The sequence below is a fragment of the Hypomesus transpacificus genome, chromosome 10, assembly GCF_021917145.1.
Source record: "Hypomesus transpacificus isolate Combined female chromosome 10, fHypTra1, whole genome shotgun sequence".
NCBI classification, from domain to species: Eukaryota; Metazoa; Chordata; class Actinopteri; order Osmeriformes; family Osmeridae; genus Hypomesus; species Hypomesus transpacificus.
Window position 1 is genome coordinate 4,272,510 of NC_061069.1, and position 13,577 is coordinate 4,286,086.

Genomic DNA, 13,577 nt, shown 5'->3' on the forward strand with positions numbered 1-13,577 from the left:
CACTAATTATGTTTTTGGAAGAAAATGTTATACAATTGGCCAATAGAAACTATATTGTTTCCGCGACAGATCACGCACAGAGTGGCTTCATGCGGTCCTTCACTACTCGACCCTCACAAGCTATGGGCATTCTCCTTGATCTGTCCCAGATCCTGCTGTTCTTTCCCTCTAACCCTCAACTCAGAGGATCTACATTCCATCTGAAAAGGCCGACATAGCCCATATCATCAGACGGAGTGCTTTCAATCAATGGCCTTTTTCATCTGGGGCTGCCATGACGTCAGCACACGCCCTCCTCTGACCTCTAGATCAAGGTGACCTCACGTGTAGTCGCCCCCTTCACCTTTTCCGGTTTGTCACTGTGGGGTCAAGAGCAGAAGTAGGCTCTGCATGAATGTTTTCATATCGCAGGGTTTCTCCATTCCATTTTGCCGAAATGTATGTCTTTGCAGTAAGATTACTCATTAATCGTCTTATGAGAAAGTAATTTAGAAAGTAATTAATGATGGGCTTTCTGGTGGTTTCATCAAATACTTTTTTTAACCCAACCAAACTACATTTACATTTATGCATTTAGAAGACGCTTTTGAAACTACTCTGTAACTGTTCTCTACAACCAACACCATGGCTTAGTTATAGTGAAACAGTCCTGGTCTTTAGTACATTTAAATAGCTTATCAGATATATTTAGGTAACTTATAGCAGAAGTAAATCAGGCTTTTTCCCTGGTGTTGGTGTTCCTGACATAACCAAGAGAGTGGTTCTATGTGATGTACTGCCTTCTAGATGTAGGTTATGGTACTGCCAGGCTTGGTTGGAAAGTAGACCGATTCACCTCAAAAAGCAGGCTGGTCTGTGTGAATTATTTTTAGCCACAAGCTCAAATGTTTACAGATATGATTGAAAAGTACCTTCAACGTCTTTGTACATCTCAGTAAAGTAACGTTTGGCGATCGGCATCTTCCTTATAGAAAAGAAAGTGTCTGGGCCACAGTGCCAATATATGTAGGGGTGGGTTGTAATACTTTTCATCATTGTAGAACTTATTGTGTCTGTCAGTGCAATAAGATGTCAGTGACAGCTGTTAAAAAGGGTGTATGGTTGTACACTGGAGTCATAAATCCACTTTCCCAGAGGTAGAGCACAAAAGGCCATCTGGGGAAGGAAAATGTGTGTGCACGTGCTGACCCAAGTAGTTAGGCATTTCTGTCCGGCCTACATTGGCACAGTTGAGTAGCAATAGAACTAGGACGTTTCTGGTTTCGGTTCATTAGGAACGCTTTTGGAAATGTTCAGTGTTCTGAAGTTGATCAGACGCCATTGTTATTTGCTGAATTCCTTTTAATTGCTAGGCACTGGGTGTGTAAGTGTGTGTTGCACTGACACAAAGCAATTGTCCAAATGGATCATTCCTTTTTTGTACTGGGTAAGTGATGAGGTCATGATGTACCTTTTTGAATATCCCAACAATTTAGTTACATTTTGTCACAACTGATACTGGCTGGAGTGCTTTAATATGCTAGAGAACAGATGCTGAAAAATGGCAATAACTCAATAAAATAAGATATGGTAACCTGTTGCTGTGATTTTGTTATTTGACGTGTGTCTGTATGTTCAGTGCTGTCCCACTGATTGCCTCGCGGAGGACTCTTAAGTTATGGTTAGCTAGGTGTTAGATACATTTCTCTTTCAGCAATTCCAAATAAAGAAAATGACACATTTAAATTGTTGCTGCCAGCAAAAGCTTGAGTGACAGTTTTTTGAGCAATGATTGCTTTGTTCCAAAACATGGTTGAGATGAAGTTGAACTTTTCATGCAGCCAAAACACAGATCTCCATTGCAGTACATGTTCAACCTTTTGCAGTTAGCCAAATGTATTTGATAACTGTGTTCTTTGTGAAAATTCAATTTTGGAAGAATTCATGACACCTTGAAACGAACCACACTTAAATTGTTTTATTAATTATAACCTTCACAAAATTATTTCAATGCAGTTTTGTTGGCATCAAATCAGCAACTTTTAAGAATCCTAATATAAAAAGGGGCAATTAAACAAATGGCCAGAATTGTATCAGTTAGGCTGGGAGACATCCTGCCCCCATTCTTCTATGCTTAAGATTTGAGCAGCAGGAAAGGTTTTGCATGTTGTTCATGCCCCATTGTCTAACCTCCTGTTGTCATGTACGCTGATCTGTAAAGGTCAAGGTGTGGTCTGATTGAGACATTTGAGAGACGACCAGAGTTGATGGTTAGGTACAAATGGAAATGACTATTGTGAAAAGCAAACGACTTCATTCACTCACATTTTAATGAGCACGTCAGTTGAAACCTTGTGGTGCAGGTCATTTTTCCACTGATGCCATTAACACAATCAATGTTTGGTCTCAACTCACAACGGCCAGTTGCGTTCTATACATAGGCCAATTGACTTGAAAACAGACTGAGTTTTTATCTAGTTAATAAGAGTTAATAAGCGTGTATATCAAAGATGTCTTACTAAGCCCATCTGCATTTTGCCTTGATGTCGAGGATTTCTATGAATCCTTATCAATAGACATACATACATTGATTGAATTGTGTCCCGGAGCACATTTGCAGTTAGGGTTTCAAATGCATGGGTTTAAATGTTGTCTGACACTTGTGCTGTGGGCCAAAGTTCAATAGATTAATTTATTTTGTGACTGAGCACACCACAGAAGTGTGGTACCAGACTGAAATTATAGCTTGAGTGTATTCTGTCAGTTTAATTAAATCAGGCACTGCTCTTGAGGTTCCTGACAAAAGGGAGATACATACAATGTAGATTCCAATCCCAAACAATTATCAGATATGAATAGACCATTTTCATGGGTAATCCAAAATAGGGAATTTATTGTTAGAATGTTCCAAGTGTTATAGAGAGGGGCACACTAAATAGTCACAGGGAGCTGGTTAGGAATAGTTTGTGACTAACCAAGCATGGACACAGATGACTCGGTATGGTTATTAGAGCATGAATCAAGTGCAGAGACAACGCTTTAAATAAACAGCCTGTACTGTGAGGCCCAGACAAGGCCTCTCGGTGTTATGTTGGACCCGATGGACTGTCCAATAATAGGATACGGATTCAAAGGAACAGGAGGCCATAATGCTTATCGGTGTCGTCTCCCTTCCAACTTGCCGTTATGATTGACCTACAATCCAGCTCTGGTAAAGTGAGGTGTCCCATTTCTCTGAGACACACTGTTTTGTAACATTCATGATATTTAGTGGATGACAAGATAGCATGCAGTTGGTCATTATTAAAAACGTATAACTTGGTCATTATTAAAAACGTATAACTATGTGCCATTTAATAATCCATCAAATATTAACAAATACACAGTCAATTCAATTTCTATTCCGTTGCTACACTCATCTTGTCACAGATGCTTTTTCCAGTTGTAGACAGGAAGTGACATGAGGGTCATCACAGAGAGTCATATTTTATCTAATTAGCGGGTGGGGTACTAGCGTCTCATGACTAAAGTGCTTTTCATTTTCAGGGAAAATGCCTGTTTAATGAGAGAGGGGACATATTTATATTTACTATCGATTAAAGGCATTGATTCATTTAAAGGAATTCATACCATGCAGCTGCTGAATTGTTTAGAGGAGCAAGGCCAATATATACCAGTCATTAAATCAAGCCCAATAATAACCTATAATTGTATTTGTTTAATCCAAATATATACATTGTCTTCATATCGATTACTGTAAGTCAATATTGATATTTTTTGTCTGTATTTTTACAAAACCTATATGACATTTCACATTGCGTATTTTGTGGACATGGTCAGGTGGTCAATGCAATTTTTGGTATTACTAGAGCCGATTCCATCTGAACCTAGGAATATTGTTTGCATATTTCAAGCCATGCTCTTATTTTGAAGGCCTGTTTCAAGCTTTTATCGGAAATGACGCTCCCGGAAACAAATTTCAAAGCACAACAAAAAGTAGGCCTGTCTGCTACTCTAGCCAGATGTGTGATTAACACTACAAATAAACTCACAAACTACAAAGATACTGTTGTGTACTTTTACATTTGTAATATGTATAGGCCTAACTTCAGACAACAAAGCCCGGGAGTGGGGTCAAGACGGGGAGGTTTTCGAAACTCAACTCCTACGGGGGACAATGGCGCAGGAGCTCTCCAGGATGCATTTCCATCACCAGCATGGGCATTTCGTGGTGGCCCACCTCCGTCTTTTGGATCACCAAGATATGGGCAGTTTGACTCCCCAAATAATACCCCAAGACATTTTGGTGGCAACGCTAGAGGTTATGGCGGAAGTGATGGTAAAATGAAATTTGATAACAGCGCATCACCTGGATATACACCTCGTGGATGGAATCCGAATCAACAAGGCGGTTCTCCATACAGAAATTCTAGTCCCAGGCGGTTTATGGAATATGGGGTAAATGTCAGTTTTACATTTCTATCGTCAATTTCTTAATGTTATTTTTTTTCTCCGATGTATAATTAATTCTTCAATCTCTACTTAAGAGTTCACCACGGAATTCATCTCCCTTCGGGTCGACACATGGTAGAGGTAAGGGGTCAGATGGTGTGGAAAAGTATTACAGCCCAACTATGCTGCAAGACCCCTGGGCTATTTTACAGCCAGTTGCAGTAACAGACTCTAAATGCCAACAATCCACAAACACGGGCAAGCCTGGGAGATACTACTAAAGGAATATATAGTATAGTATTTGTTTATGCATGTTTTGGATTAGGAGGTGCATTTCTATCAGTCTTAACAGCATCCTTTATGGGATTTATGGTGTATGAGGGAAATCCTCTGTTTATATTACAAAGCAGACTACAGTACAAATTAACGGATTTCGGCTTTATTCAAACCCTGTGAAGAGCCATTTTATCACTTACAACAAATGCAAAAATGTGTGGTTGCACTTCAGTATACATTAATGTAGATGCGTTACGTCCTGCATTCTATAGTCATAGATATTGAAATGTCCCCTCTCCAGGTCACTCACTGTCCACTGTGTTTGTAAATCTAAATGTGAAATTTCTTAACACCAGATTATCTATCCTGAATCTTCTACACTAGCCATTTTTTATATCAATGAGAAAGCTAGAAATTAAAAACAGCTTTTTAAAATGAGAAATCTCTACCTTTGAGCATCTGGCCAGGTAAGCCATGGGCAGGAGAATGTTAAAATGGGTGAGGAGTCCCTTTCACTTTGAATACGGCCCTCAATTGCTCTTCATATATCACAAGGATACCGTTTAATGATGGAAAAACATTGGGAAATGAATTGTAGGATTTATTTCTGTGTTTCATTAAAGATATTAGTGCAAATGTTCTGCATCTTAAAGTCAAATGTGTATATTTTTTAATCACAAAGTTTTTTTTAAACAATTGTCTATAATTAAAAGCTATGACGAAGAGAATATTGGAAAATAAAAATTGTGTATTGAATTGTCCTGCTTTTCTCCCCTTCAGCTTGTAAATGTCTAAAATAATGAACAATAATAATTATATAAAAATTATAATGTAATTTTGTGATTATGGTAAATTATAATCCCAGTTATGTTAGTTAAATGCATCAGCAGTCAGGAAGGACAGTATACAGTTTGTATATTTTTTTCCATCAATGACTACAAAATTATATTAGCTATTTTTGTGTTGCATTTTGGAATTTTTAAAATAAAACATGGGCAACTTAACAAGATTCCAATAGAATATTAATCATGAGAAAACTATTTTGCCATTGTTTGCACTGCAGAAAACTTTTGATTAAAGCTGCAATAACATTTTAATCCTTAGTTCAGTATCTGGGGCATCAGCAATTGAGGGTTTGTGGCCAGAAACAAAGAACTTTCTTCTAAAACTCGTCAATCAATTTTTGTTCTGAGAAATTAAGGCCAATACTTGTTAAAAATTGCCAATAAACTGAATATCCCTTCACAGAACAGCTTGACAATGTCACGTTTAGCAACAACCTTACACCAGACCTTTCACTTACTCTTGAAATTTAAGTTGTCATAAATTGACCCTACTTGTTAACTGAGAACGAACAAGACTGTCACAAGATGCAATATATGGCATGCCACTAGAATATTATATAATATATATACATATACAATTCTGAACATTAAATAAATGTATTAAAATACGTTTTTGAAGATGCTTTATTTGCATCTTACTTAGACTTTCAATACAGAGTTTAGAATTTTATCAGCAGCACATTTTTCAAAGCAGAATAATTTACCAAGCAATAACTGTCCGGCGTCAACAGCCAAGCTAATATATACCCAAATCGGATGTATTTAAAAACCCCATTCTAAATAACAAACAAAATGCGTTAGTAATCTTAGAGTTCTGCTGAAGTTTGCAATTGTTGCACAAATTACTTTTACATTGTAGTAAATTATTTAAACAAAAATACATTGAATCAAAAAAGCACTGCGATAGCCGGTATAATCCTTGCATAAGATTCCTGACAAAAAAGCTTTGTCTGCCTCCGAGTGGTCCAGTGTTTACTCTACAAAGCTGGAGCTCTGAACTTGGGCTTCTTCTCTTGACAGACCAAATCCTCACCAAAATGAACAAGTAAATTCATAGTCTCTCCTTGCAGCCATCTTTATCCTCTTCTTGGTTCCTTAAGATCCACATATTTATCCCACAGATGTGTAACGTAAGCAAAAATACAATAATTGTTCTCAGAATACTCTGTTCTGACAAGCCATGTCCAAGCAAGCACGCCATTTAATTTAAATAATTAGCAATCCCATCTTGAACCCAACCAGCTTGGTTTGTGGTTTATGGACAGCCACAAATTGTAGGCTACAATAATGATTCCGGTCACTTTGTTTCATACCGGTGTGGCCCTCCATTCCTTACCCTCTGTAAGTGCTCTGGGTTGGTGAATAAAGACACTGTAACGTACACCCTGATTGGCTGCCGCTCTCACAAAACCGCTGTTAGCTGTCATGGTGACAGCTTGCAAGGAGTCTCCTGTGCCAAAAATCATGAGTGAGCGGTGGTTTACTTTGGAGCTGGTTGTCAGTCGCTGGGTGCGATCTGAGGGCTGGTCAGGCACCACATGGAGCCGGGCTAGGAGTTTCTCTGCACGGGCCTTCTCCCCAGGCCCACCCAGTGTTTCAAGGATGACCCGGAAGTCCTGAACAGCAGATTGGCAGGCATACAGCTCCTTGTCCTGCATGAACTCCTCCAGACAAGGCAGCACCTTCTCCCGACGCTCCTGTGCTGCCTGCTCTGTTAGCACCTGCTCCTTGAAGGTAAAGTGGCAGCTGCCATGGCTGAGTGAAGACACGTAGGTGATGAGTGTAGTGATATCTAGGTTGGCCCGTTTACACACATCCACTTTCACCTCTGTCGGGAAGGCTAAGCTAGCTACAATGGTGTCCCTGTCTACTCTAGTGTGCTCCATACACAGTTCGCCATTGTCATCTTCATACGTCGAGTCACCTCCTTCATCAAAATGCTCTTTGTCCTCAACAACTTCGCTCTCAGCTCCTTGATCATCAGCATCATCCATCTCCCCATCATCTTCAGTCACTACGGAGTTCACTGCAACAATGTCGCCACGCACAGAAATGCCCATTTCTCGCAGACGATCTGCCATAGGGCAGGAGACGCCATTATAGAAAGCAAAGATAATGTGTGGATTGCTGTACTGGACGGGCTGCTGATCGCTGGCCTGGATAAAGTCCTCGGCTTGATGCACCACACTCTTGTCCCCATACTGTCCTCGCCCCTGCCATATATTATGCAGGGCCTCTGCTTTGCGCCCAATGGCTTTAACCCAGGTATGCCCACCATTAGCAACGACATCAACCACCAGTGACTGCTTTACGCCATCAGAGTCCTCATAAGCAAAGACATGAAGAACACTAATCACCCCTTCCAGGCTTTCAGCTGACTCAACTATAGCTTTGAGATGAGTAAGATTGGTGCTCTGGAGATGGGATTCTTTGATCGAAACCTTACCAGCATCCACCTTGGAGAGAAACCGGAGTTCTGCACGCAGCTTGCTGCAAAGTTTAGCTCTTCCTTCTACATCTTGTGACTGACGGTCACATAGAAGATCCACTCGCCCCAGCAGCTCCTTGGCCACCCTGATTCGATCTTGAAGCATAGCCTGCACAGCCATCACATGGGCATTATTCCTGAAGACACAAAACATTTTTACCAGAAGACCAAACCTTTTCTGCCACCTGAAAATGTAAAGGGTTGCGACATTCATCGATACACTATAGACAGTTTTAAATCCTTTCTAGAAACCACACAAAAGAATAAGATAAACATTATGAGCCATAAACTCCATAGGGCAGAAGGATTGGAACCTGTCACTCCTCACTAAAGGGGCAGTGTAAACACCATGTACATGGAGTTCTTTTGTTTACATCAGCAGCACAGCAAAATGAACTACAGTACCTTTCTGAAATCTAAATCCTGTTAATCAGAGACACAATGATTGCAATTAATTGATTTCCAGCATGTAACCAGAAACTGATGCCTTTATGAAAAGCCCCAGACATGTTTACTGCTGAGTTGAGGCTACCACAGCCATTCTAACGTCGCTGGCAGATTTGCTGGATACGATTAGCCTACGTAGCTAGTAGTCGCAACTGAACCTAGCTGGTAGTAGCTAATGACTGAACTAGCCTAAAGTCCAGGAGATAACCTGTAATAGCCATAGCTCTAGCGATCTTGCGAAAATATTAACGCAAGCCACGTTAACAATAAAAAAGAATTTGAATGTACATATTTTTATTAGTCATGGAGTATTACAAATATGTATAAAAAGGGTCCGACCCCGCCTTACTTACCAAGCTGGTCTAGCTAACAACCAAAAAGCCACAGCACAGTCACTAGCGAGCTAGCCAGCAAAGTTGACTAAGTAGTAGATAGCTAACAAGTAACTAGATACAATGTACACGTTGTTTGGCCATATGTTGAGTCTTAAAATGACAAATTAAGCAATGCGTTAATTTCAAACCAATTAAAAGGCCAAAATAACATAAACTCGTATGAGAACCTTGCAAGCCGACTACTGTTAGCAGCGTGCTAGCTTACGTAGTTTGGTACCAACAAGTCGCACACGTAGGTACGGTCCTCTTCTCTTTTTTTTTTTTTGACTGACAAAACGCTCATCGCATCCAATTTAAAGGTTCATATGCGCCACCTACTGTGCAGGCGTGTATGGCCTTCCAGAGTGAGCTTCAACAAAAATGATTTCTTGCATATTTTCAGAAAGTTTTCTTTTAATTTAATATCTATGTAAAAGGTATATGTAAAATACACATAATTTTTCTGGAATTTTCCAACAACTTCAGATAATTCTGATTCTGAGATTAGATATGTTTTGGTCCCATTGAATGGCTTTCAAAGGGCATTTCTTCTTTCTTCGATATTGTGAGATGGGATGGGTTGGACTGTATAAAATCCCATTCGTCAGTCAGTCAGCCCCGGTCACAGCTCACTGAATTATTAGTTAACCAGTCCAGATCACGAACAGTTTAGTCGCTAAATCAGTGTCTGGAGCTATCTAGATTGCTAGTTGTCTGTAAGATTCAGTTGTTGTATTTGTCAAACATAGCAATGATTTAGCTGTGGTGTTTATTTCAGCCCGTCAGACACTCTGATTTTCTGTTTGGCGAGACTGTGTAAGCAATGCAAAGAAAGCCAGGTACACAGATAGGATCATGCTAAATCTCGACAGCATTGTATTTCTTGCATCTGATCTTGTGTGTAAATGTCGTATTTTGATCGATATTGTTAAACTGCACTAGACAGTGTATTACCATTCACTCATTGCACTCAAGCAAACAATCTTTTGAAACATGAAGGTGCCTGTGGCTCAGTTTGCAATGTCAGCGTTCTGGACACTGGCCATTCATTTGATATCTTATCTGGACAAAATGTAAGGCTTCTGGACACTGGCCATTCATTTGATACTATATCTGGACAAAATGTAAGGCTTTTGGATAGTGGTCATTCATTTCATATTGCATCTGGACAAAATGTTGGCCTTCTGGATTTCTAACATTTAGGCCACTCGACTGGGCCGCTGGCAAAACAAGTTCGCTTCAGGTTCGGTTTCAGGACCCTGGACAGCGGCATTAAATCTCACGCATGCTGTGAATATGAGGGAATGGCCTGCTCCAATGTCCCAGTGTAGGCAGGCCTGTGATGGAGTTTTTCCTAATAGAGTGAGTGGTATTTAAAGCGCCAAGTCAACGAGTAAACCGTGTGTCTAGAAGGGAGGATGATCTGAACATATAACCAGCATTTCAAACTGAGCATAACGCTAAGATTGATTACCCAGATTTGATATCTGGTCTATAATCAAAAACAAGAAGCTTACACATTCAATGGGGACACTCTAAAGTAAAGGAGAGGACGAATGCAATCCACTTTCTCTAAGTATTTGGGTATGATTATACTTTAATATGCTCTAAAAATACTAATCTTTACACCTGTATTCAAAAATGTTCTGTAAATATGTTGGTCAGCTGGTGTGATGACTCAGATGGTCCACATAGGAGGGTTCTAGTCTTCCTCTGTGGGGAGGCCGCAGCAGCAGCAGGAAAAAAATTCACGAACACGCCGGAAGAATCCACGGATGCCTCCTTTCTTACGCTTTTTCAGAAGGTCCTGACTGACATCTGAAAATGACAACACTTTGATGATTATTCATACTCTGCATGCCACAGGAGAACACATATCTATCACATATCACATAATAGAAACAATTTGGATGTCGAGGTCAGTAGGCCCACACTCACCACAGTTCTCCTCTGCCACGTCTCTGCACACATCTTCCAGAACCTTAATGGTCTAGAGACACAGAACCATGTAAGAGAACCGAAACAACATCTACTTTACAGTAGGAACCATTGACGTTATCCAGAATGAATAACAATACGTTGCAATGCCATTGAACATGATACAAAGTTGATACAAACCCCCCCTCCAAATATCACATTTTTCAGAACATCAATAGATTGTTGTGTCTCACCATGGGGTGATGGAGATCAGAAGTGGTTGCTAGGACACAGCCAATGACCATGCTGGGTTTCTCATCTGAGAGTTCAGGCTCCACCTTGGGTGCTTCAACCTCCAGGAGGTTGTTCAGAATCTCTTCTGGGAATCTGGATGCAGCAGTGGTCTTTGGAGACCTTGGGGAAGGCTGAACCTGGTCTGAGGTGACCTCAGTGATAACTGCCTTCATCATTTTATCATTGTGAGCCATGACTGGTTCCTGGAGAAAGTCCTCCATGGCAACTGCAAGACATCTGGCCTGGGCAGAGATCTTGGGGGCAGCCTCAGGAAGGTCATCTTTCACTGTTAAGCCTTCCCTGATGTTGTTGTTCTGTAAACATAGTATAAAGGTTTACAGATTTTTGGTACATATTATATACCGTTTTTGGCAATATGTCCCAAGGAAATAGTGAGATGTTTAACTTTTGCAATTACAGCCATTACATTATCGGCGATAGCTCTAGCTGCTTTCAGGAGAAGGTCTTTCATGGATACTTCAGGGGTACCAGCTGTGGTGGCAATCTCACACATCTGGTTGGAGAAGTTCTCCGGTACATCAGTCCCCCAGTCCCCCATCTTCAGCAAAGAGAGCATTATTTATGTACATGTGCCAAAGGTGTCTTGAAATTGAACACATGCCAATGCCAGAAAGGCCTTATCTTGAGATCTATTCACATTTATGTACTGTATGATATTAAAACATTTTCCGTAATTTTTCGTTAAAACATATTAAAAACATGACACAATAACAATACCTCCATATCATCCACAATATCCGAAATCATAGAACGAGTCACAGCCAGACAATCAAATTCTGTGCTGTCGTGTCCTATCAGCTGGAAGGATGTTAAGGTATGCTCAAACTTCTGGAAGATGGCAACCACCATGTTTTTTACCACTCTGTGAGTGATGGATCCCAGCGCTGAGACATCCTGGGGAGTGAGCACAGAGCTGGCTGCATCCTCCACAAGCCTGAAGACATCTACAATGGCTGCCTTGGCCCAAAGTCCCTCACTGGAGGTGAGGCCTGGCTGCTCAGAGTTGAACAGTGATCCCCATAGCAGCTCTTCTCTGTCCTCCAGGAGGTAGTTGAGAGTAACTGTCACCAACTCAGGGACCAGCTTCTCAGCTCTTTGGAGCAGCATTGATGTGCTTGGCACCTGCTCATTTGGAGACCCTGCATCCCCAGCAGGTGGAGAGGAGTCCATTTCGCCCTTTGTGTCATGCATGGTGCTGCACGCAAGGTTGGAAAACAGGGGGAGGAGGAGATTCCTGACCTCAGCTTCGGCTGATGGCCTGATCATGCACAGGAACATCTCAAGTCCCTCCAAGGTGACCTAGAAGAACAGGAAAGAGAGAGTGTGAAAGAGAGAGAGAGAGAGAGAGAGAGAGAGAGCGAGCGAGAGAGAGAGAGAGAGAGAAAGAGAGGAAGAGAGAGAGGGTGAGAATTAAGAGAGGTAAGGAAATGGTGAGAAGTCCACTCTGCCAGGATTTTCCCGGGTGTCTCATGAGAAAACTTCCTGATGTTGTCTCATAGCCTACCTTCCTCCCAAACTGCTTAGAGAGACGTCGCTCCTTCTCCAGTTCTGTAAAGACCTTTTTCTCAATCCCCTCCATCATAGGACGGCTGAGGACATGACGAGGTCTACAGAAGTGAACATGTGTTACTGGACACACATTTTCAGTGAATGTTATAGAATTGTAAAATGTGAGAAGCGTAAAGCTTGCTTACGATGGTCCGAATCCTGCCTCTCTCAACAAAAAATCTTTAATATGCTCCAAGTTGACCTGATCAGGAACATCTCCCAGTTTCTTGAGGATCAAGAACTGTCGCATGATAGTGTACTGCAAGATACATACTGAATTTACTGGTCTATGGGGATATACGTATGTAGTGATTATCATGCTACCAGTCCAATAGTACAATATTACCTGTCCTGTACACAAATCCATTGTAAGATTCATCATCAAGCAGATGACTATTGCCCTAGAGAATGAGATAATAATGTTTTGAATCAACAGAAACATTAAACATTATTAGATCAGATGTAGGCCTAGAAATAAACATTTTGACGATTTGAAAACTAGGCTATCTGTAATATTACGGAAATCCAATGTAGGCCTAGACCAACCGACCACGCAGGTTATGGTAAGCATGATAGAGAAAGGTTGGAGCCTACCAAGCCTAAAATATTACGAACCGGCTCGAAATACCTCAATTTAAAAGTCTTAAATAAATGTGTGTGAAGCCAGAGTAGTCATAAGGGCGAAACCTACAATAGTCGACGGGTGAGACATAGTTCGTTTTGTTAAGCTGCCACATTATCTGTTTTGAATTTTCCTTTGACAAATGAGACCGCGCAACAACATAACGCAGTATTCAGTGTTACATGATTTGACTAATGAGAGTAGGCTACTTACCTCACACTAAGAAGCAAACGGAACCGTTGATTGGGGTTACTTTTTTCGATTAAATACAGTTAGTGCACTAAGTATGTCGTGTAGTGGTGTTGATTTGCCAG

At 40.8% G+C, this 13,577-nt stretch overlaps 2 protein-coding genes across 3 annotated transcripts; one reads left to right on the forward strand and one right to left on the reverse strand.

The window, feature by feature from the left end:
- Window positions 1–2,045: 2,045 nt before the first annotated feature.
- Window positions 2,046–5,082, forward strand: LOC124472885 (M-phase specific PLK1 interacting protein). Its single transcript, XM_047028018.1, has 2 exons — window positions 2,046–4,437; window positions 4,527–5,082. Exons 1-2 carry the CDS (start codon window positions 3,937–3,939, stop codon window positions 4,710–4,712), a joined length of 687 nt encoding a protein of 228 aa, XP_046883974.1. The 5' UTR covers window positions 2,046–3,936; the 3' UTR covers window positions 4,713–5,082.
- Window positions 4,777–9,140, reverse strand: c10h7orf25 (chromosome 10 C7orf25 homolog). 2 transcript variants are annotated; one of them, XM_047028017.1, is made up of 2 exons: window positions 9,088–9,140; window positions 4,777–8,177 (listed from the first exon to the last, which is right to left on the reverse strand). In XM_047028017.1, exon 2 carries the CDS (start codon window positions 8,159–8,161, stop codon window positions 6,860–6,862), a length of 1,302 nt encoding a protein of 433 aa, XP_046883973.1. In that variant the 5' UTR covers window positions 8,162–8,177; window positions 9,088–9,140; the 3' UTR covers window positions 4,777–6,859. The 2 variants fall into 2 exon arrangements, with proteins under 2 accessions (XP_046883973.1, XP_046883972.1); XM_047028016.1 differs by having other exon boundaries at window positions 8,841–9,128.
- Window positions 9,141–13,577: the final 4,437 nt, after the last annotated feature.

What these genes read in the sequence shown, in the direction of transcription:
- c10h7orf25 (XM_047028017.1), bottom strand. Translation starts at nt 8,161, where the DNA reads ATGGCTGTGCAGGCTATGCTTCAAGATCGAATCAGGGTGGCCAAGGAG.
- LOC124472885 (XM_047028018.1), top strand. Translation starts at nt 3,937, where the DNA reads ATGACGCTCCCGGAAACAAATTTCAAAGCACAACAAAAAGTAGGCCTG. An exon ending in GGCGGTTTATGGAATATGGG is followed by an intron (nt 4,438 to 4,526) that starts GTAAATGTCAGT and finishes TCTCTACTTAAG; the next exon opens with AGTTCACCACGGAATTCATC.